Raw genomic sequence first — 25346 nt, 5'->3', positions numbered from 1 at the left:
CCAAATTAACAAATTACATTGGAAATTATTTACAACAAATTATTTGACAGGTAATGACTAGTTGTTTTTTTTTTTAAGTTTTACATATAACGTTTTATAGCTCACAATGTATTTTAAATTTGGTCTTCATGATAATTCTTCCAGGTAGACAAATGAAGAAAGGGTCTCAAGATTTGTGTGATTTGCTCCAATTTACACAGCCTGTCATAGGCTGAATCTGACTTATTATTCTTAATCTATGTCCCACAACATTAGCATACAAAAGGAGCAGGCAGTCTGAAGAACCAGGATAAGATTTCCAAAAATATATGCTATTATTTAACTTTCTATTTCCTGTTGAAGCTTCTTGTTGGTCTCTCTTCAAGTTAAGCCTCTCTTCCATGATCACGTTAACATCCTGAACATTTGTTTCAATTATGAGCCTTCAACAGATGTGGTAGGATGGTTCCTAGCAGAGATTAATAGCTGCTGAGCAAGCCTATGTCTTCCATTATCCACTGAAGGTGGTTGCAGAAAACTTCTCAAGTCATATACAGGCATCATCACAGGAGGGAAGATAACTAGATGCCTGAGTTGTCAAGAGATAAAATGTCAGTGCCCACTACCTTATAACTCTTCATGTCGGAGTCCAAAGAAAAAAGTTGTTTCACAAGAAACTACCTAATTTTGTATTGTTGTATCTTCAACATTAAGAGGCAATAAGTTGTAACAAAACAATCAGTGGACATCATAGTTTATACCCCTTAAATCAAATCTGTATACATGTGTGTGTGTTCCTCTGTCACTCATCATTTCAAAAATCTTAGTTTTTCTACATGCCTCACTATTCCTGTTACTGGTTTCTGCATTTGCTTTTCTGTAAAGGGATACAATGCATTTATGTAAAGTCTAAATAAGCTCTGCCAATTGTCATACTGCTTCTTACACCCTCAATAACGCATTAGATGAGCATTCCCATCTATCAATATTATATGAAGTGTGCATTGCTATTAGAGGCACATTAAAAAAATTAATTATAGCTAACAAAGGCACAGGTGAAAATAAGCATCTATTTAGATTTTAATAAAACCTGAAAATATAAACCTCATATCTCAAAAGAATACATATATTCATAAGGTTTATTTGGTAACATTTATCAGTATATATGACTTTTATTCAATTATGCATACCTTGTAAAACTATTCCTAAAGGCAAAGGTATTCCCTTTGGGTCACATTATACCCTTGATAATGTCTTTAAGATGTTCATTCCACACTGTCCTTTGGGTAGGAAATAAAGATTTTTAAACACTCTTTTAGAAAAATGTAAATAGTTTGAGATGTGAAAATAAATCTATACGGTGTATAGATTTTACAATAGTAAAAATTCTCTGTACCATCTACAATCCCTTTAAAGTAGTCTCCCACTTAAAAAAAAAGTGGGGGGTTAAAAAGAAGAGTATTGCAGCCTTTATACATTCTGATTTCCAGCTCTGAGAAGACTCGGATGGCAAAGGGACAAGTACTAAGGAAATCACCATGGATCAAAAATAACTTTCCCAGGGTGCCTGGGTGGCTCAGTAGGTTAAGCTCCAGACTTCAGCTCAGGTCATGATCTCACCATTCATGGGTTTGAGTCCTGTGTTTGGCTGTGTGCTGACAGCTCAGAGCCCAGAACCTGCTTCAGATTCTGTCTCCCTCTCTCCCCCCTCCTTCTCGGCTCACACTCTCTCTCTCTCTCTCAAAAATAAATAAACGTTAAAAAATTTTTTAAAAAATAACTTCCCCAATATATTACATTAATAGATATTATAAATTTCCCTTTTTAAAGACTATGACCACCACCCCCAATTGAATAAGGGCTGTTGATAAAGACCTGACCATGAATTACAGTAATGTATTTAAATCATATCTCTTAAGAACAACAGGTATTTTCTACAGTGGTAGGGTGAGTGAAAAAGAGATAATCGGGACCAAGAGGTTACGATCAAGAGGGGGTGTTCTGGAAGAGGCAGCTTTGGACAGCTATAGATGCACGTGAGAGGAACACCAAAGACAAACTTCATCCATCTTGTAACTTTGTACTTGTGTAAGATACTCAACTAAAAGAGCATTCCCCATTCTCCCTACCTCCAACTCATCCTGGGGCTGCCATTGACTAATATGAAGCTTTACAAAGACCATAAATAGAAGGTATGAGGACCACATAAATGAAGACATTTGCCTCACTTAAAATGTGCATACATGAATATATGCAGTATATTGGCTAGGACACTTGGATAAGCTATCAATCCAATTTTCAAAGACCCCCAAGAACCACAAGGTAAGAATTTAATGTGCACTTTCTACCCCTCCAGCCCCAACTTCCACACCTGCTCTCCAAGCTTGCAATTTTTTAACATTAGAAGCTTTCAAATGATAAGACTACAGTTCAAGATTTTATAAAATGTGTAAGCATCATATTCTCCTGAGAAAGATATAAGCAAAGATCAGCAATCACATATTAATTATTAACAAATACTATTTATTCATTAAGAAATAGTACTAAAACAAAGAAGAATATTAGAGTTGCAGGCTTACATATCTTAAATGCCTGAGACACCTGTTCCATATCTTATGTTATTCTCAAATAATTAGCACTTGATAATGAATTACTGGTAGTCAGGACCTGGAAAGCTATTTGTCTTCCAGATGCTAACAGGACTGTACTGAAGCAGTCTTGTAGTTCTTCGTATTTAGTGCCCTAAAATTGGAAAATAAATGCACATTTAATTTTACAGGTGCAGGTAATGTATCTGTGTATCTTCGTAAAAAGGTTTTGTAATAAATTAATCCAAAACCAAACTCTCTCACCAAATTAAACAGTTTCACTTAAAATGTAATTCAAGAAGGAAAAAATTGGGAGGGCACCTAGATGGCTCAGTCGGTTAAGTATCTGAGTCTTGATTTTGGCTCAAGTCATGATCTCATGGTTCAGCTTGTGAGTCTGTGGCCCATTTTGGGCTTCCCACCAATAGTGCGGAGCCTACTTGGCATTCTCTCGCCCCCTCTCTCTCTGCCCATCCCCTGCTTGCCCTCTCTGCCAGTCAGTCAGTCAGTCAGTCAGTAAATAAATAAATAAATAAATAAGGAAAATTGTTTAATGGGTAATTTTAAATACCACCCAGAGGTTTATTAGTTTTAAAATTAGGGTAAAAAAAATCTAAAATTTTACTTAGGATAATACTTGTGATAATATAAAAAGAAAGAGTTTCAATAAATTCAAAATTACTAAACAGAAGATAAACAGAGTTTCAAAAAAAAACAATCAGCTATTCTTTTCTTTTCTCTACTCCAAACATATATATTGTAGAACTTTCTCAATTCTGTTCTCTGGATAGAAAAGAACACACAAAGAACCTGAAACTTCCCCTTGCTTCCCAAAAGAATCTCAGCTATTTGAGGGTGAGTGTCATAAAGAAAATTGTAATTTTACTCTCTGTTCTATATTACATAAATCAAGTTGAACAGAGTACTAATAGATAGGTGACTTGATGAAGGATGAAGATCAAAGGACATGAAATAAAGACTCCACATATTTCAATTTCCACCAACTAGCCCCCATAGAATATTATGCCTGTAGCCAAGAGTTAAATTATATAAATAATGATGGGCAGTCTTATTTTGGGGATAGGATCATAAGACTGGCATTATAATCCCCGTCCACAAGTGTTACAGATGTACTGAGAGGTTTTTATAAAAGAAGGTGAATTTGGTGTCCTTTACTTAATCCATTATATGATTACACTGAAGTTAGAAATATGTAAATTAGCTTATTTGGCATTAAAACTTTTTCGATGAATAAATGGAAAGGTAATCAAATGAATTCTTCCATTTATTCATGATCTTGCACACACACCAAAAGACAATGATGGATTGTCCCTTCCTAATTTATATTCTGAACTCCTGACAACTTCTTTTCAGTGTTAAGAGTGCACAAAACCTGGATAAAACTGAGCTTTTAAGATACTTTAATAATATATTTCATTTGAAGTATTATAATGTGATGTTAATAGCATTTTTAACTAACCAAAATATTTCCTAGAAGATTTCATAAAAGATCATTTCAAACTTAGAGAGAAGTCTTAAGCATAATTAAAATTCCTCACAATTACTGAGAGCCTGGAAGCCACAAAGAGATAATAATTTAACAAAGATCAAAAACTCCCTTTGAGAAACAATGTTAACATGTACTGCTAACTCAACAATAAATATGTAAACAGTCTCAAGCAACTCATAGTAAGGTGCTATAGATTTGCTTTAAAAATTATGAACAGATTCCAGGGGAATTCTATCAAACATTTAAAGAAGAGTTAACACCTTTTCTCTTGAAGCTGTTCCAAAAAATAGAAATGGAAGGAAAACTTCCAAACCCTTTCTATGAATCCAGCATTACCTTCATTCCAAAACCAGACAAAGACCCCACTAAAAAGGAGAACTATACTCCAATTTCCCTGATGCCCATGGACACAAAAATCCTCAACAAGATACGAGCCAACCAGATCCAACAATACATTAAAAAAATTATTCACCACAACCAAGTGGGATGTATACCTGGAATGCAGGGCTGATTCAATATCTGCAAAACAATCAATGTGATTCATCACAACAATAAAAGAAAGGACACAAACCACATGATCCTCTCAATAGATGCAGAGAAAGCATTTGACAAAATACAGCATCGTTTCTTGATAAAAACCCTCTAGAAAGTAGGGACAGAAGGATCCTACCTCAAGATCATAAAAGCCATTATATGAAAGACCCACCACTAGCTAAGACTTCCAGTACTTTGTTGAATAGCAGTGGTGAGAGTGGACATCCCTGGGGCAACTGGGTGGCTCAGTCAGTTAAGCGTCTGCCTTCAGCTCAGGTCATGATCTCATGGTTCTTGAGTTTGAGCCCCACATCAGGCTCTCTGCTGACAGCTCAGAGCCTGAAGCCTGTTCGGATTCTGTGTCTCCATCTCTCTCTATCCCTCCCCCACTCGCTCGTGTGTGTGTGTGTGTGTGTGTGTGTGTGTGTGTGCGCGCGCGCACGCGCGTGCACGTGCACGCACACTCTCTCTCAAACATTAAAAAAAATTAAAAAAAAAAAAAAAGAATGGCTAACATTAACAACTCAAGCAACAACAGATACTGGCAAAGATGCGGAGAAAGAGGATCTCTTTTGCCCTGCTGGTGGGAATGCAAACTGGTGCAGCCACTCTGGAAAACAGTATGGAAGTTCCTCAAAAAATTAAAAACAAAACTAGCCTACGACCCAGCAATTGCACTACTAGGTATTTATCCAAAAGATACAAGTATGGTGTTTTGAAGGGACATATGTACCCCAATGTTTACAGCAGCACTATCAATGACAGCCAAAGTATGGAAAGAGCCCAAATGTCCATTAATGGATGAATGAATGAATATATATGGTGGTATATACACAATGGAGTATTACTCGGCAATCAAAAAGAATGAAATCTTGACATTTGCAACTACGTGGATGGAACTAGAGGGTATTATGCTAAGTGAAATTAGAGAAAGACAAATATCATATGACTTCATTCATATGAGGACTTTTAAGATACAAAACAGATGAACATAAAGGAAAGGAAGCAAAAATAATATAAAGACAGGGAAGAGGACAAAACATAAGAGATTCTTAAATATGGAGAACAAACAGAGGGTTACTGGAGGGGTTGTGGGAGGGGGGATGGGCTAAATGGGTAAGGGGCATTAAGGAATCTACTCCTGAAATCATTATTGCACCATGTGCTAACTTGGATGTAAATTATAAAAAATAAATAAAATACAGAAAAGAAAAATAAATTAAAAAATAAATAAAAATAAAAATTATGAACAGAACAAATAAATTAAGCTTTTCAATAGAAAATTTTAGAAGATGGGAAAGAACTTCTAAGGGAAAGCTTCTATATAAAAGGAGCTGAGATTTCCAAAGACATCCAGATCTGTCATTATTTGAAGTACATATAAATAAAAGATATTATTTTGAAGGAATCTAAAAGTCAAAAACAATTTTTCTTGGTTTATAGTCTAAGTGTAACATATTACTACCTTTTGACATTCAAAGTCATTATACTTTTAGTTGGTCTGCTCTTTGGTCCACTTGGTGGATAGAAAATCTTAGCACCTTTGCTGGAAGTCTGGCTTGCCAATTTAACCACATAAGGGTCAGCAGAATGTGAAGGGTAAGGATCAAATGTTCCTGCCTTCATTCCACCAGCCTACAAATAAAAATGAGACAATTTAATGTAGTTTTGTAAAATGCTTCTAACAAAATTAGATTTTGAAGAAGTTCATACATATTTGTGCACTATGGAGTTGGTTTTACATTTAAAGTTGTCTATACAGACATACCTCAGAGATATTGTGAGTTCAGTTCCAGACAATTGCAATAAAATGAATATCACAAAAAAGCAAGTCAAATGAATTTTTTGGTTTCCACTACATATAAAAGTTATATTTATACAATGCTATAGTCTGTTAAGAGTGCAATAGCATTGTGCCTAAAAAAACAATGTACATACCTTAATTTTAAAATGTTTTATTGCTAAAAATATGCTAAATATCATTTGAGCTTTCAGTCAATGAGAATATTCTTGCTGGTGGAAGTTCCTGCCTTGATGTTAATAGTTGCTGACTGACCTTGTGGTGGCTGAAGGTTGGGGTGGCTGTGGCAATTTCTTAAAACGAGACAATGAAGTTTACCATGCTGATTGACTCTTCCTTTCATGAATGATTTCCCTGTAGCATGCAATCAGTTTGATAACATTTTACCCACAGCAGAACTTCTTTCACATTGGAGTCTATCTTCTCAAACCCTGCTGTTGCTATATCAACCAGGTTCATATAATATTTCAAATCCATTGTCATTTAACAATCTTCATAGTATCTTCATCAGGAGTAGATTCCATCTCAAGAAACCACTTTCATTTCTCAGACATAAGAAGCAACTCCTCCTCCATCAAACTTTTATCATGAGATTGCAGCAGCTCAGTCCCATCGTCAGGCCCTACTTGTGATTCTAGTTCTCTTGCTATTTCCACCACATCTGCAGTTACTTCCTCCATTGGAGTATTGAGTGCCTCCAAGTCATTCATGGGGTTTGGAATCAACTTCCAAACACCCATTAATGTTGATATTTTGACCTCTTGCCATGAACTGCAGATGTTCTTAATGACATCTAGAATATGAATCCTTTCCAGAAGGTTTCCAATTTACTCTGCCCAGATCCATCAGAGGAGTCACTATCTATGGCAGCTAGAGCTTTATGATATGTATTTCTTAAATAATAAGACTTGAAGTTGAAATTATTCCACGATCCATGGGCTGCCAAATAGATGTGTTAACAAGCATGAAAACAACATTAATCTCATTGTACATTGCCATCAGAGCTCTTGGGTGACCAGACGCACTGTCAATAGACAGTACTATTTTGAAAGGAATCTTTTTTTTTTTTTTCTGAGCAGATCTCAACAGCAGGCTTAAAATATTCAGTAAACCATTTCATAAACAGATGTGCTGTCACCCAGGATTTGTTGTTTATAGCACAGAGATTTATCATAATCCTTTTTTTTATCAAATGATTATTTGTTTTGGAGGGGAGGGGCAGAGAGAAATGGAAAGAGTGAATCTCAAGCGCAGAGCCTGACGTGGTGCTGGATCTCATGACCATGAGATCATGACCTGAGCCAAAATCAAGAGTCAGACACTCAACTGGCTGAGCCACCCTGGCACCCCTATCATAATTCTTAAGGGACCAAGGATTTGGGGAATGGTAAATGAGCACTGGCTTCAACTTAAAGTCACCAGCTACATTAGCCTCTAAAAAGAGAGCCAGCCTGTCCTTTGTAGCTTTGAAGCCAAGCATTGGTTTCTCCTCTCTAGCTATGAAAGTCCTAGATGGTATCTTCTTCCAATAAAGGATTATTTAATCTACATTAAAAATCTGTTGTTTAGCATAGCCACCTTCATTAATTACCTTAGCTAGATCTTCTGGGTAACTTGCTGCAACTTCTACATCAGCACTTGTTGCTTTGCCTTATACTTTTATGTTATGGAGATTGCAACTTAGTGGACCAACCTCAGCTAGCTTCAAACTTTTCTTCTCCAGCTTCTTTTTTTTTTTTTTTTTTTTAATTTTTTTTTTCAACGTTTATTTATTTTTGGGGGGGACAGAGAGAGACAAAGCATGAACAGGGGAGGGGCAGAGAGAGAGGGAGACACAGAATCGGAAACAGGCTCCAGGCTCTGAGCCATCAGCCCAGAGCCTGATGCGGGGCTCGAACTCACGGACCGCGAGATCGTGACCTGGCTGAAGTCGGACGCTTAACCGACTGCGCCACCCAGGCGCCCCACTTCTCCAGCTTCTTTACCTCTCTCAGCCTTCACAGAATTGAAGAGTTAGGGCCTTGCTCTGTATTAGGCTTTGCATAAGGACATCTTGTGGCTGGCTTGATCTTCCATCCAGATCTTCTATCACCAAAACTTTCCTCATCAGCAAGAAGTCTGTTTTGCTTTCTTATCATGTACGTATTCACTGGAGTAGCATTTTTAATTTCTTTGAAGAACTTTTCCTTTGTGTTCACAACTTGGATAACTGTTTGGCACAAGATGCCTAGTTTTTAGTCTGTCTCAGCTTTTGACATGACTTCCTCATGGAGTTTAATCATTTCTAGCTTTTGATTTAAAGTGAGACATGCAACTCTTCCTTTTACGTGAACACTTAGAGGCTATTGTGGGGTTATTAACTGGCATCATCTAAATACTGTTGTGTCTCAGGGAAGACGGATGCCCAAGGAGAGGGAGAGAGATGAGGGAATAGCCAGTTGGCAGGGCAGTAAGAACACACGATGTGCATTAATTAAGTTCGCTGTCTTACACGGGTGGTATTCATAGCACCCCTCCATGCAGTTACAATAGTAACAGCAAAGATCACCGATCACAGATCACCATAACAAATATAATAATAATAAAGTTTGAAATAGTGGAAGAAGTACTAAAACGTGACACAGAGACACAAAGTGAGCGATTATTGTCGGAAAAATGGTGTCAATCACGTTGCTCAACACAGATTTCCACAAACCTTTAATTTGTAAAAAAAACACAGTATGTACGAAGCATAATAAAGCAAAGCACAATAAAACTAAGTATGCCTATACTGTTCAAACACCAGCAGTCTCCCTGCCACCAATTTTATGGGGGCAAGACATTGTAGTTTTCAAAAATCCTCTATTAAAATGCAAATATTTATGGGAAAGTAATATTCTAAACTATTTTCAAGTATTAATATTTGTCTATTAATTTTAAGCTTATTTATTTATTTTGAGAGAGGGGGTGGACGTGAGCAGGGTAGGAGCAGAGAGAGAGAGAATCCAAGGCAGACTGTGAGATCATGACCTGACTCTAAAGTCAAGAGTTGGATGCTTAACCAACTGAGCCACCCAGAAGCCCCAAATATTAATATCTTAGTGAGAGTTCACCAGATCAAGCTGTCATCTGGTTAAGGGGTGAGTTTATTACCGAGGGAATAAGACCTAAGTCACGTATATTTTGATACAGAAAGGAGTTGGGGCTCAGAACCAGAGCATGCTCAGAAGAGAAGGTCAAGGATAAGGTTCATTCAACAGGGAGGCTGACATGAGTTCATTAAATATTGGTCAATGATGAAAAAGATACAAAAAATAAAAATTTTTAAAAATAAGGAGTAGCACATAGAAACAGAAGGTGAGAGGAAAACATGACCTACTTTATACTTTTCTTAGATCTATTAAGGAGTTAGTCAAAATTATTTTTTGACCTGTACACGAAACGAATATTTGCTTTGACTTTTTAAGCTGATTTACCACAATTTTAATCTTTATACATAGTTACCAAGAAAACTCTATAGAATCATCATAACCAATTTATTTTTTTTTTTAATGTTTATTTATTTTTGAGACAGAGAGAGACAGAGCATGAACGGGGGAGGGGCAGAGAGAGAGGGAGACACAGAATTGGAAGCAGGCTCCAGGCTCTGAGCCATCAGCCCAGAGCCTGACGCGGGGCTCGAGCTCACGGACCTCGAGATCGTGACCTGAGCTGAAGTCGGACGCTTAACCGACTGAGCCACTCAGGCGCCTCCATCATAACCAATTTAAATAGGCATCCATTATCTTACAATATCTATGCCAAATATACATGAAAATTTAATTCAATTAAAAGATATAATTGTAATATTTCAAGTTTTCCAGGTAGAGGACACAGATTCTTTTGAAGAGCAATAAATAATAAGGAAATTTAAGTAAAATAAGTTCATTAATAAAGGTAAAGCAAAATGAACTAATTAAAAATAGAAAAATATAGGGGCACCTGGGTGGCTCAGTCAGTTAAGCATCCAACTTTGGCTCAGGTCATGATCTCAGGGTTTGTGAGTTTGAATGAGTTCAGGCTCCATGTCGGGCTCTGTGCTGACAGCTCAGAGCCTGGAGCCTGCTTCAGATTCTGTGTCTCCCTCTCTCTCTGCCACTTCCCCCACCCCCTCTCAAAAATAAATAAAAGTTAAAAAAAATTAAGTAAAAAAAAGAAAAAAGAAAAGGAAAAATATACATGGTAAATAAATAAACCAAACCACCAGATGATGCCTTACAAAATAAATAGATAAATCTACATTATAATTAGGATTGAGAAAGGAGTGGACATATATGGAATAACCAAAAATATAAAATAACATTTTTGTAAACCTCTATGTTAATAAATTTGAAAACATAAATGAAATTATTTTCAAAGAAAATATAAATGTCAAATCGACTCAGAAGAGATACAAATCAGATAAGGCACCATAGAAGAAATTAAGCCCAGAACATTTTCCATGAGAATTCTTTCAAGCCTGTAAGGAACAGTTATTTGTGGTGCTACCTGAATTGTTACAAAACACAGAAAAAGAAAAAAATCTCCCTGATTATTTTAAGATGCTAACACCTACTGACACCAAGATAAAACAAAGCATACAAAAAAAAAATTAAACCAGTTACACTTAAAATTATTGATGCAAAAATACTTAAAATATTAATAAATAAGATAAAGTATTATACTTAAATACAACATAGCCAAGTGGAATTCATTCCAAGAAATTTATCATCATTCACCTTATAACAAGTCAAAGAAAGAAACAAAAGATGGTCTAAATAGATTACACCAAAATATTCAATACCATTCTACATACATTCCTAATTTATTCCTGTTTTTGGCATCTATAAAAATGAAACACTAGAGTAAATTCAACTAATTCAGTAAATTCAAGATTAAGGCAAATGATGGCAACTATTGCTATGCTAAGCAACTAGACATGAACATGACTTAAAAGCTACAAATACTGGAAAGGATTGGGCAAAATTATTTGCAGATAACATAATCACATATCTGAAAACCTAAAGAGAATCAACATAATACCCATTAGAACATAAGAAAACTTAATGAAGTGGCCAATTATCAAATATTTTGATAAAGACAAATTACATAAGGGAATATATGATAGGAAAAAAAATTGTTGACAAGAGCCTTAAAATAAATAGGAACAAAACATAAAACATATAAACCTGTATGAAGCAAAATTTAGAATTCTACAAGGGAAATAAAGGTTTTAATAAGCAGTTTGTTTCTAGATCAGAAGACTCAAATCATAAATATGCTGAGGGGTGTGTGGGTGGCTGAGTCGGTTAAGTGTACAACTTGTGACTTCAGCTTAGGTCATGATCTCACGGTTCAGGAGATCAAGCGCAACGTCAGTGTAGAGCCTGCTTGGGATTCTTTCTCTCTTTCAAAATAAATAAACTTTTAATTAATTAATTAATTAATTAATTAATTGAGTGCGTGAGCAAGCAAGCAAGCTAAGACATCCAAAAATCTAAAGATTTAACTTTTTAGCAAAATACCAAAGTCTTTTTCCCCCCAGCACTTTAGACAATAACTTCAAAGTTCTAGAGAATATGGGAGGATAGCCAATGTAATTTTCTTAAAGAGTAACAAGATAGAAACTAGACCACCCCAAATTAAAATGCAATGGTAATTAAAAGTAGTTTCATACAGGTAGAAATAAACATCAAATAGGGGCACCTAGGGGGCTCAGTCAGTTGAGCGTCCGACTTCAGCTCAGGTCATGATCTCGTGGTCTGTGAGTTCAAGCTCCACATCGGGCTCTGTGAGGACGGCTTGGAGCCTGGAGCCTGCTTCAGATTCTGTGTCTCCCTCTCTCTCTGCCCCTCCCCTGCTCATGCTCTCTCTCACTCTCAAAAATGAATAAATGTTAAACAAAATTTTTTTAAATAAAAGAAATAAACATCAAATAAAATGGAAATGCTAATTTTGATTTGATAAGGATGCCATTTCAAAGCAGTGCTGTTGAAAATTATTCCATCAGTGATGCTAGGAACAACTGGCTTTTTTTTAAAAAAATCAGTTTTTAAGTCTAATTCATGTACAATAAACTGCACCCATTTAAAGTTTACAATTCTATGAGTTTTGACAGTGTATTACCCTAGAAACCATGACTGCAATCAAGATCTAGAGCATATCCTCCTCCCCAAAGGGTCCTCCTAATTTCAAAATTGGATTTTGAAAAGATAAAAGCTGAATCCTTACCTTGTTCTTCATTTCAAAATATATTTCAAATGAATATTTAAATAAAAAGGAAAAAACTAATAGAATAAATCAAGAATGTATATTTTTCTAATATTGGTGGTGAGGAAAGTGATTCTGAGAATGTCATCAAACTTAGCACAACTGATAAATTTGACTACATCAAATTATTAAACTTCTGAATAGCACAAAATACCATAACAAAAGTCAAAGATTGAACAAGCCAAAAAATTATTTTCAACACAATGACAAAAGAATATCCTTAATATATGAAACGATCTTACAAACCAATATGAAAAAGACAAATATCCTAATAGAAAATCAGCAGGGAAAATCAACAGGTGATAAAAGACAAAACAAAGTATAAACTAAGGTTTATAAACCAAAGAAGCATTTGTTATTTTTATTCATACTTGCAAACACCAACAGAGTAGGAGATAGTTCATTTTAACAACAATTTCAAAACTTGAAAGATGGTCTGGCTTTTCATGGTTTTGTGAAAAATTATACCTAAAATCTAGAGAGGTACTTGGAAAATCCATTATAAATCCAAATGCCTTTGAAATAATTAATGATTATTTCATTGCAAGAACTCATTATTCCCTATACTAGCCATGCTTTGTGACTTTTCCTAATTTTGTTAAAAGAGGTTTCACAATTATTACCGTGATTCAATAAGAGTGTGAATAATAAACAAAAGTTTATTATTTACATGGGTAACAAAATGACTTGACATAAAGAGGCAACAGATCTTTATAACGCTTAATATTTCTTCATTCTAAAATTTTTAACTTACCTTTTTACCAGGAGAAGAAGGCTTAAAGGGGTGTGCAAGTAATTCTTTCTTCTCTGTTTTTTTAATTGGTGGTAAAGCTTTCTCAAACAAATAAGGATTCGTGTCAAAATATTCCCTTGGGTAAAGATTTGATTTGAAAGGTGTTCCTTTAACTAAACGACGGTGTTCTTCATTCTCCTTCTGTAAACCAGAGTGTTTGAAATTGTAGGACATAAATTATTCAAATTAGAAGTAACAAATTTTCTTTTAAATTTTAATATAAGCATGTAGATTTTTTATATCTATATTGCTGGGTTCACTTCTTTAAAACATTCCTTTGTTATGTTCTGTTTCTATGATACAAAAGATATGCCTCACTTATGAACAGGTACAAGTATGATTGCTCTCTTTAGATATAAATTTATTTCAAGTACAGAGATCTATTTATCACCTAAAGAAATCTAGATTAATTATCTGGGTGATATGATGCAGTAAAGAAAAAGGATTTTGTTGTTCAAATCACAACTCCTTCGTGCTTTTTAGCATTTCTCAGGGACTCTGGGAAGTTTACTTACCCTGTTAGTGCTACATTTTCTTCAACTTTAGATGATATAATCTCTCCCTCCACACACCCAATGCTGTTGTATAGATTAAATGCAATTAAGTGCGTAAAGTACCTGGCATGTGGTGGGCCCTAAATAACTGTCAGTTTTTACTTCTAAAAATGAGGAATACTTACTCTTTATAACATTTTTATATTAACTACCTCGTATTCAAGCAAAACAGAGGTCATTTTTTCCCTTCCATTTTGCAATCTTCTCTATGGGACAATACTTACAAAAATTTCTGTTAATAAAGTAGAAAAAAATTTCATGCTATGAAATATAGATTTGAAGAGGCAACTAAAGTGAATATTAATACGTATCTTTTTTCACTTTTTTCAAATATGAAATCTGGTATTTTGTCATTCCACAAACAATTGAAAATGTTTGATAAATGAAATCTAAAATAGATAGTTAATCCAGGGAAGACAAACTTGTATTACCAAGAATGCTACTGTAACACTTTCAGGATTTTTCACTCTTTTTTATCTTTTTCTTTGTTTTTGCTTGCCCTCGTCCTTTCTCCAGCTCATAGAAATTTTACCCCTTCTTGCTGATCATCTCTCCCCTCTTCCATATCACAGTGGTAATGATAATTTTAACCATTCCATTTATCTTTTTGGGTAGTGTTTCTCAAATTTTAGTTCTCATAGGAATCTCTTGATAAGTTATATAAAATACCAAGCTCTTCTCTCAGAGATTTCTAGATCCTCTTGGTCTGCTATATGGCCTAAAAATCTATCATTTTAGTCACCGCAGGTGATTCTGATGCAGGTTATCATGAGGAAAGGCTTTAAAGAACACCTTTGGCTAGAGTATGGTCACGTTTTACTAGAATACTGTGTTTGTTTTACCAACCCCTGCCCTAGAGCATTCAGTGTAGTATAAATCAGCACATATATGAGGAAACTACTCAAAGCCAAAAAAAGAACCACCTAAGAAGACTAAAAGTAACAGTGTCTGGCTCTTATCACAGAGCTGGCAAGAGTTCTGGTTCCATCAGTTCTGCTGGAAAACATGAGTCCCAGGGCACTGGGTAGAGCACACAGAAAGGGGTGGCCCCCGTAGTACAGAGTAATTAGTCCTAGACTAAGCATTGCTCCTGTCCCACCTAACAAATCTGAAACCAAGCAAGACCTGAAAAAAATCAAACTGTTTCCAAATTATTTTACTGTATTCCAGAACAAAGCCCAAGAATTTTTATAAGAATACAAAAATATACAGCACTCAACAAAGTAAATGACAAAGTGCCTAACATTAAGTCAAAAATCACTAACCATGCAAAGCAGGAAAATATGACCTGTACCAAGAAGAAAAACTAACAATTCAAAATCAACCAAGAACACAGATGTTAGAATTAGTAGAGAAGGAAACTGAAACAGTAATTAAACTGTATATGCTCGGGGCGCCTGGGTGGCGCAGTCGGTTAAGCGTCCGACTTCAGCCAGGTCACGATCTCGCGGTCCGTGAGTTCGAGCCCCGCGTCGGGCTCTGGGCTGATGGCTCAGAGCCTGGAGCCTGTTTCCGATTCTGTGTCTCCCTCTCTCTCTGCCCCTCCCCCATTCATGCTCTGTCTCTCGCTGTCCCAAAAATAAATAAACGTTGAAAAAAAAAAAAAAAAAAACTGTATATGCTCGTAAAGCCACACAGAAACACATAAGCTATAAAACACTCAAACAGAACTTCTGGAGAGCAAAAGTACAATGTGTGAGATTAGAAATACACAGGATATTGCAGATTAGACACTGTAGTTAAAATAGATTAGTGACCTTGAGGACATAGGAAAAGAAACAATTCAAACTGACATACAGAGAAGGGAAAACGAGAATTAAAAAGGAAAAAAAAGCAAACAAAGCACTGGTAAACTGTGAGACAATTTCAAAAGATCTAATGCATATGTACTAGGAGTCCCTGAAGGAGAGGGGAAAGAAAGATGGAAGGACAGAAAAAAAATAACTGAAGAAATAATAGCTGAAAACATTCCAAATTTGATGAAAACTATAAACCCACAGATCCAAGAAGCTGAATAAACCCCAAGCACAAGAAGCAAGATGAAAACCTGACCAAGGCATATCATAATCAAATTGCTCAATGAGTGATAAAGAGATCTTAAAAGTAACCAGAGGGAAAAAGACAGTTCATAGAGAAGAACAAAAATCAACATGACAAGGGATCTCTTGTCAGAAACAATCAAGCAAGACTGCAGTGGAGTAATCTCTTTAAGATTCTAAACGAAGGGGTCCCTGGGGGCTCAGTCAGCTAAGCTCAGGTCATGATCTCACAGTTCACAAATTCAAGCCAAAAGTGGGCTGTGAGCAGTCAGCACAAAGTCCGGAGCCTGCTTCGGATTCTGTGTCTCCCTCTCTCTGCCCCTCCCTTGATTGTTCTCTCTCTCTCTCTCTCTCTCTCTCTCTCAAAAATAAAACATCAAAAAAAAATTTTTAATACTAAACTAAACTAAAAGGCAACTGACGGAATGGGAAAAGATTTTTGCGAATGACGTATCAGACAAAGGGCTAGTATCCAAAATCTATAAAGAACTCACCAAACTCCACACCTGAAAAACAAATAATCCAGTGAAGAAACGGGCAGAAGACATGAATAGACACTTCTCTAAAGAAGACATCAGATGGCCAACAGGCACATGAAAAGATGCTCAACGTCACTCCTCATCAAGGAACTACAAATCAAAACCACACTGAGATATCACCTCACGCCAGTCAGAGTGGCCAAAATGAACAAATCAGGAGACTATAGATGCTGGCGAGGATGTGGAGAAACGGGAACCTTCTTGCACTGTTGGTGGGAATGCAAATTGGTGCAGCCGCTCTGGAAAGCAGTGCAGAGGTTCCTCAGAAAATTAAAAATAGACCTACCCTATGACCCAGCAATAGCACTGCTAGGAATTTATCCAAGGGATACAGGAGTGCTGATGCATAGGGGCACTTGTACCCCAATGTTTACAGCAGCACTCTCAACAATAGCCAAATTGTGGAAAGAGCCTAAATGTCCATCAACTGATGAATGGATAAAGAAATTGTGGTTTATATACACAATGGAATACTACGTGGCAATGAGAAAGAATGAAATATGGCCCTTTGTAGCAACGTGGATGGAACTGGAGAGTGTTAGGCTCAGTGAAATAAGCCATACAAAGACAGATACCATGTTTTCACTCTCATGTGGATCCTGAGAAATGTAACAGAAGACCATGGGGGAGGGGAAGGGGGAAAAAACAAAAGTTAGAGAGGGAGGGAGTCAAACCATAAGAGACTTAAAAACTGAGAATAAACTGAGGGTTGATGGGGGGTGGGAGGGAGGGGAAAGTGGGTGATGGGCATTGAGAAGGGAACCTGTTGGGATGAGCACTGACACGGTGTTGTATGGAAACCAATTTGACAATAAATTTCATATTTAAAAAAATAAAAAATTAAATTAAAATTAAAAATTAAATTCTAAAAGAAAAAGCAAGAATGCATTTTTAAAATTATTTTCAGAATTAATTTTAGAAAGTCCAGGGATATAAAATAACTGACTTATAAATAATAAGTTCTGAATATAAAAAAAGAACTTTACAATAAGGAGAGAAAAGTATCTTACCACATAAAATTTAGGATAAAAGACTCATTACTGAGCCACTGATAAAATTGCCTTGTATATGTTTATATCATGTATTATTATTATTCCTACAGATGAAAAGCAGTTTATACATTAATTTTCTAATAATCCACACACAGAAACAAAGATGCTTATTAAATGACCAAGATTTCTGCCCAGTTTAATAGAAAACTTTGCTTGAGTTTGGACACACTAAAAATGGCCACTATCCTTCTATCTCGTAGCCCCACTGCTGCTTAAAGTCACCACAGCATAATTGTTGGAAGACTGCAGGCCTAAAACAAAAACTAATAAAATGCTTGCTATTTAATTTCTGTTGTTTAATGTCCAAACTTGACTTTTCATCAATACCAGCTTTTTTGTTATATGGAAATTGTTAAATTATGTTGACAGTGTCCCAATATTTACAAGGGTTCCTCTACTCATTCTCATGTAGGCATTCTGCATACAAGTGACTATGTTTCATTCTAAGTCGAATATTATATAAAATGAGTGTAGAGGCATATACCAGTACATTTAGCTTTTATTTCTGTGGTTTAGTACAGTGAGCACTCTCTTCTCATCCTATCACTCTCTCTTCTGTAGGTGTTCATCCATTCTCTACCTTCCACCTTCTTACCTCCCATCACTCCTGCATTCCACTCATTTACCAGAATGGCTTAATTAGGCCAAAAGTACCACCACTACTGTTTTAGGCACAACATATTAGGGTGTGGTGGTGTCCTAAGGGTTAGGACATGACTCCTCTACTCAAAAATAGGTATAGCTGATTAGGCCAAGTAAGAAAGGTCTCACAGCTAGTTTAGAGAGATATAAGGTAGATGTAGTAAATTAGCAAGAGATAAAAGCTCATCCTGGGAAGAGCTGAGAAGATCTACAGTGAGATATGGAAATCTAGTATCAAAAAGGTAAAATTATCACAATTCATAGATATCGGTCTACCATTGCCCTGGTAACACAAATATAGATAAAATAAAGCAATCCATAATTAGATCACAAATGAATTCTCGACTTCAACGAAGAGAAAGATTGAAGAAAGTTAAAATTAGATTATTTTACCTTAAAATCTAGTTTGGGTGCATCGTAGAAATCAGCAGAGTGTGAAAACTGTTTACCTATGGTAATATTTGCATAGCTAAGGAAGAAAAAATTAAGTAATAGTGACTTCATGATTCAGAAATTTTAAATTTTATTTAACTTCAAAACAAATGATATGAAACCATGAAAAGTATCTTACCCATATCCTGTTCCTTTCTTTCCCGGGTTTGTGTATAAATTCTTTCCAGGTACCTCATATTTGTCTCTGGGTTTCAACTGTGTGCTGAAGAATGGCACCGGACCGCCTATTGTGCCATAGTAGGTTCCTAACCCACATCTTAAATACAGTTTTTAAAAAACGGAGCAAATTAAAACAGCAAATTTTGTGTTATACATATTTGACCACAATTCACAAAAAATGACTGAAAAAGGAGCAAAATATATGTAATGGAATTGACTTGCCCAACACTGGCAAGAAAAAAGCAACCATTTTTTTTTTAGTTTAGTTTTTTTAGTTTAGTTTTAGTCTTATTTTGCCCATTTTTCAAAGTCACAAATTTTGAGATGAGATGTTTTTAATTTTTTATGCTTATCTTAAATGTTCCACAAAAACAAAATTTCACAATCTTTAGGAAGTGAAAATAGTTTCCATTAATTCAGAAAATTGCAGTTTTACTAACCTCAAAAAAATAGCACAAGCACAAAATTGACCTTCAACCAATCCTCATCTTTCATAAATTCTACAGACAGTCAACATTATAGAGTGTGCATTAGCATCTTATTATAAAGCTCAGCCAAATAATATGATATAACAGACTACATGATTTTCTTTGTTCAATGGTTTAAAGATAAAAAAATGAAACTTCACATTGACAACTGTCACAACTAAAATATTGTTTAAGTCCATGCATTACCTTTACAATTGTTTTTAAATAGCATGTCTTGATAAATTACTTTTTATCAAAAAAAAGACTTCACCAAATTTTACAATTTTTATTTATACTTTCTAAAAAATTTTTGCAAAGCAGAAAAAATAGTGAAGGACACAGATAATGATGACCCAAGGCAGTTTTTTCAAGATTTTCAAACAAATTTATTTGCATTATTTATCTGGCTTTTATTATATAAACTAATAGCAGTGTCATAAGCATAAATTTAATGAGATGAGGATCTACTTAACTAAAACTACCCGTCAACTTATATCATCCAATATAACTGTCTCCACCTGAGATAAGCTCATCCTAAAAATCATACTCTAAAAAAAATCAATCATACTTAAGTAAGTCCTCTAGAAAAACACTTAATTTGGGCTAGAGGATAGAAAGGTGCAGGAAATGAATTTATGACTTTTCCCCCAAACACTTACGGCTTTTTATCTCCATTACTAGGGAGGAAGGCTTTGCCTAGGTTTTTTTTGGCTTCTTCCATCATATGCCGTCTCCTCACTTGATTCAGATTTACATAGCCTTCACCTTCAAATATCCTTACAAAATGGGGATCAAAATAACCTGCCTGGAGATTTGACATTGCTTTGGATCCCCCAGGTAGCATCTGTTTATTTTTGCTTGCAGCGTCATTAAAGGGTCCTTTAAAAATAAATTAGGAATATCATCATTTTGAGCTCACTAATAATTAAAGAACATGAAAAGCAACTGAGAAAAGTTTCAAACTTTGATTTGGGCCAACTTTAATTTTGAGTTTTGAGCTCTAAAATACTGTCTCAAAATGCTCACTGAAAGCTCTACATTATAGACCACATTGACAATAAGACCTAAGAGGTTTCCATCACAATATTTTAATAATCAGATCAAGGTATTGGTTATAGACTCTGACTTTTAGAGCTGGGAGACACCCTAACAATCATCTAATCTAATGCTTCCCCCTCTATATATTAGGAAACACCATGTGAGATCATCAGTAAGTACATGTATATGAGTGTGTGTGTGTGTGAGTGTTTAGGTTGAAGGGAATGGTGTTCCATAATCAAAATGAGGCAATTCCCCTCCTAGATATATACTCAAGACATATAAGTGTCTATATCCACTAAAAGGCATGAACCGGAATGTTCATAGCAGTTTCATTCATAATATTCAAATACAGGAAACAACTCAAATGTCCACCAACAGGAAAGCAGATAAATAAATGTGTTATATTTATACAATGAAGTACTAGTGGCCAATTTTTTAAAACGTTGTTTTTATAAATATGTAGAACTTCTATTATAACTTAGATCTAGAAGAGCTCAATTTGGGAAGTCCTTCACCAATGTGAAAACTTTTTTGAAGTGCGAACAATCCTTAAAGCAACTAGTTATTTAAATATGAATTTGTATCACTGATTTTTTTAACTTAAATTTTTGAAAAGGTAGTATATTCACATGGTTCCAAATTCAGTAATATAAATGTTTTTACAATAAATTTTCCTCCACACTCGGCCACCCACTTCCTCTCCCAAGGGAATTCGTGATATTTGTTTTCCAGAGAATGTTTAGGCATGTCCCGATGAATATTTTCATATATATCCTTTTCCATTTTTAATGCTTAGCATGCTATATAATAAACTATTCTGCACCTTGATTTTTTTGTTTATTTAACAATATATCTTGGAGATGTTTCATGTCAGTGTATTCTAATTGTAACAAAGAAGTCATTGAATAGCCAGAAATTTAACTAAGACATATAAAATGTTTATTTACTTTAGCTCTTGTTATTATTTATGACTCTTCTAAAACTCCCTCAGCTATTCACATAGCATTTCATTCTTCGAGAAAGTAATCATGGATGGCCTTTTGGGATGCAAACGTAAATGCTGCTTGCATAGCAGTGTCCCATCTGAGCAAAATATTCTGAGAGAAAACTGCCATGCACCTTCGGAAAGAAGTGAACTTATCTATGAAGGAATGTGAGAAAGTAGGGTATCCCAAAGAAAGAAGCTTCCTGCTCTTACGAAACTAAGTTCTCTCTTAACCGTACTGAAATTTCATAAATTTATTCGACTTTAAAGTTAATGCTTTAAGGGGAGCCTCGGTGACTCAGTGGGTTAAGCATCTGACTCTTCATTTTGGCTCAGGTGAGGATCTCACAGTTCGTCAGTGGATTCTCATTCTCATTCTCCTTCTCTCTCTCAAAATAAAAAAAAAATAAATAAATAAAACAATGCTTTAAAATATAGAGCATTAAAAATATCATTTAACCCAAATATTAAATCCAAAGTTTCCTACAGAACACCCACTATTAGGCTGTAAAGAAAACCAGATATACTTACGATTAAATGAGGACACATATTTATCACCAACAGTAACATACTCCATCTCACTGAAGAGGCCAATCCTCTCCATATCCGTCTTCCCTCCTTCTGCCGGCATGGCTGCTGCTTGCGGCGGTGCTTTCTATACTGGCAACCTCAAGAGGTTGCAAGGATGCGGCTATTTCGTTTATGGCAAAATCCTACCTTGCACTGGAAAATACAGGGAAAAGGTTTAGGAAAAAGGTGATTGCTAAGTTTCAGTCCAATTTACTTCCAGTCTGAGAGTGGGCATTCACTATAAAACAACGGTCCCGAATGACATAGGGAAAGAATCTACTTTGTGGGGCTGAAGGGGAGCAATGGCCCTCCAAATTAGCACCACGAACCCTCCCCAAGATTCTCCGGGTAAAGTATCCACACATTACAAAGAAATGTGTATGACAGCATCTGTTGCACTGCCATTCGTCTGTGGTAAATGATACAATCGTCACTGTGTAGTGTGGTATAAACACTGCAGATACATCCTGCTTTTGAGAAGTTCCAAGTAGATTTAAAAATCATAATTATATAAGGCGGGACACTCTCAGTTTAGATCAAATGATTTAAACATACTGCATTGTCGCTCATACTGGAAATCACAACAGTTTTTCAGAATGCACAACACACACAATTACTATGTGTTACATCCTACAGTTCTTGAGTTTTTTCAAGTTTAAATGAATACAAGAAATGTGTCCCTGGCAAAATTAGTTCACAAAGGGGATGGGTGGGAAAGAGCCATTGTCTAGGCAAGATTAAAACAAAGAACAAGGGGCGCCTGGGTGGCGCAGTCGGTTAAGCGTCCGACTTCAGCTCAGGTCACGATCTCGCCGCTCGTGAGTTCGAGCCCCGCGTTGGGCTCTGGGCTGATGGCTCGGAGCCTAGAGCCTGTTTCCGATTCTGTGTCTCCCTCTCTCTCTGCCCCTCCCCCGTTCGTGCTCTGTCTCCCTCTGTCCCAAAAATAAATACAAATGTTGAAAAAAAAATTAAAAAAAAAATAAAATAAAGAACAACACGACAAACAAAAATCCACAATGAATTAAGGGTATTTGTTAAAGAGCATACTGCAACTGTGAATTTCCCTTTTTTTTTTTTTTTAGTGTTTATTTTTGAGAGAGAGAAAGAGCACAAGTGTGGGAGGGGCAGAGAGAGAGAGAGAGGGAGAGAATGGATACGAAGCAGGCTCTGCACTAACAACAGAACTCATGAGCCATGAGATCATGACCTGAGCCGGTCAGACGCTTAACCGAATAAGCCACCTAAGCACCCCTTTCTTTTGAAATATCACATTAAACAAATGTTTAGATTCTGTTTTTTAATTACACATGTTCTAGAAAGGAAGAGCTAAGGAAGATTTGCCTCCATTTCATCAGAGGATTTTTTAAGTACCAAGCAGATCTAGGTACTGGGCACACATTTAGTGAATAAAACAAGCATTGGCTTATGCTTCCCCGTTTATAGTTCAAGGTAATTACCTTTTGCCTTGAATTTCAGTGACACTAAACAGGTGTGCCAATTTGGAACTGTCGCTCCTCTGAGCATGAATCTTTACTAACATGTAATATCAAGGGGCAAGCAAAGATTCCATTTAAACTAAAGCTTTAGGGGGTGCTTGGGTGGGCCAGTGGGTTGGGCATGGGACTCGCGGCTCAGGTCATGCTCTCACAGTTTATGAGTTCAATCTGGCTCTATCCTAATAGCCAGGAATCTGCTTGGGATTCTCTCTCTCCCTCTCTCGCCCCTCCCCCATGCACACTCTCAAAATAAATAAACTTAAAAAAAAAAAAAAAACTACAGCATAAGAAATGCTTCCTTCCCCCCCGCCCCATTCCACTTCTTCCTCTCATCAGGTATATTTTTAAAGTAAATGGGGGTGGGGGGGAGAGGCGGGGGCGCCTGCGTGGCTCAGTCAGTTAAGCACCTGACTTCAGCTCAGGTCATGATCTCATGGTTGGTGGGTTAGAGCCCGGAGTCAGGCTCTGTGCTGACAGCTCAAAGCCTGGAGCCTGCATCAGTTTCTGCGTTTCCCTTTCTCTCTGCCTCTCCCTCTCTCTCTCTCAAAAATAAACATTAAAAAAGTAAATAAATAAAAAGGAAACGTCAGTCGGCTGGGATATACTACTTCCATTTGCAGCCTGTTTCAAAGCTCCATCCCACTGCCCAACCACAAGGGCTTCCTGTGCTGTTACAGGGACTCAGATCCTTTACGTGGCCCCCCAAAGTCCACTATCACCCACATCTGACACCATAGGAACCCCATTCCCTGGCACCTGGGCTCCATTTGTCTTCTTCCAGTTCTCAGGTAAGGGTCTCTCCAGCCACAGGACCATGGCACGTGCTGTTTCCCTTCATGCAAGTGCTTCACTGTGCCCACCCCTTATTTCCCCCAATTAACACTGATCTTTCAGATTGTGTAGCTCATTCATCCCTTCTTTAACTCCCTCTGCCATAGCAGCCTGTCTAATGGGTTATCACGTTCCGTTCACCGTGTACCGATCCTGCAGTTAGCAGCTGCCTTTTCCCCACGAAACTGTTGCCTACGGGAAGGCAGGCACCGCGGGCAGCTTGGTTCTCCCTTACCACAGTATTTCCACCGTCTGCGCAGCGTCTGCCACACAACAAAGTGAGCCACGGAAGGGAGGAAAGGAAAGGGGAAAAAAAGCTCTCGCCTTCTATTTTTCCTCTAAACTCTTCTTGGGCAACATTTACAAAATCGTTCATTCACTTAACAGACACTTTGCAGACGCCTCCTCTGGGTAAAGCTCGCTGATAGAAGCTAGGAAAACATTTTAAAAGGCGTGGATCCTGACCCCAGGGAGCTTACAATCTGAGCAGACAAGTACACGGTGAAGACTAACACAAGTGGAACCTGGCAAGGTCTCTCCGGAGCGGGGGGAGGGGCGGTGAAGGAGGGGCGGAAAACCTCTGGCTGAGGCGACAGGAAAGTGATTTCCCAGTAGGGAAACAGGCTCAAAGGAGGTAGATACCTAAAGCACAACACCCGGCGGCCCACAGGACCAAGTCACCTCTCAGCAGAGCACCGGTCCCACAACCGGGACCAGGGCGTCTGAGCTCCCGTCCGGGTTGACTCAGCGGCAGGAGCTGCGGGGGCCACGAGCCTCCCCGCGCAAGCGCTTCCCGCGCGAGACCTCGCTGCGAAGCGCCTCGGCACGCTCCCCGCGACGCGGGTGCAGACGGTGGCCGCAGGTGTTTATTGTGGCGCGTTGCCTCGGGTACGGGAGGACTCGTTTCAAAGGACGCTACGGAAGGATACCTGGAGAGTTCGAAACCTCCGCGAGGAACACAGTGAAAGACTTAAGAGTGTCTATAGAATACGGATGGCTCAACCAATAGAATTTACTGAAGAAAAGCTGCTGACCCCGCCCCATTA

General features: G+C 37.0%; 1 protein-coding gene across 3 annotated transcripts; it reads right to left on the bottom strand.

The window, feature by feature from the left end:
• Positions 1 to 2226: 2226 nt before the first annotated feature.
• On the bottom strand, positions 2227 to 25329 carry CB1H4orf47 (chromosome B1 C4orf47 homolog). Of its 3 annotated transcripts, none has more exons than XM_030312141.2 (8): positions 24943 to 25329; positions 21935 to 22126; positions 20037 to 20256; positions 18870 to 19007; positions 18692 to 18767; positions 13434 to 13613; positions 6077 to 6246; positions 2582 to 2721 (listed from the first exon to the last, which is right to left on the bottom strand). In XM_030312141.2, the coding sequence occupies exons 2-8, from the start codon at positions 22032 to 22034 to the stop codon at positions 2673 to 2675; spliced, it is 933 nt and encodes a 310-aa protein (XP_030168001.1). In that variant the 5' UTR covers positions 22035 to 22126; positions 24943 to 25329; the 3' UTR covers positions 2582 to 2672. The 3 variants fall into 3 exon arrangements, with proteins under 3 accessions (XP_030168004.1, XP_030168001.1, XP_030168002.1); XM_030312142.2 differs by having other exon boundaries at positions 24982 to 25329; XM_030312144.2 differs by lacking the exon at positions 6077 to 6246 and having other exon boundaries at positions 2227 to 2721.
• Positions 25330 to 25346: the final 17 nt, after the last annotated feature.

This window comes from Lynx canadensis, chromosome B1 (genome assembly GCF_007474595.2).
Source record: "Lynx canadensis isolate LIC74 chromosome B1, mLynCan4.pri.v2, whole genome shotgun sequence".
In the NCBI taxonomy this organism is placed as follows: Eukaryota; Metazoa; Chordata; class Mammalia; order Carnivora; family Felidae; genus Lynx; species Lynx canadensis.
This window is presented reverse-complemented; position numbering and strand designations above follow the sequence as displayed.

Bases quoted from the DNA above. Each gene is read 5' to 3' on its own strand.
- CB1H4orf47 (XM_030312141.2), bottom strand. From the start codon at position 22,034: ATGCCGGCAGAAGGAGGGAAGACGGATATGGAGAGGATTGGCCTCTTC. The intron at 19,008-20,036 runs GTAAGTGTTTGG...ACTGTATTTAAG, and splicing joins AGTAATGGAGATAAAAAGCC to ATGTGGGTTAGGAACCTACT. The intron at 13,614-18,691 runs GTAAAATAATCT...TCTGGTTTACAG, and splicing joins CACCCAAACTAGATTTTAAG to AAGGAGAATGAAGAACACCG.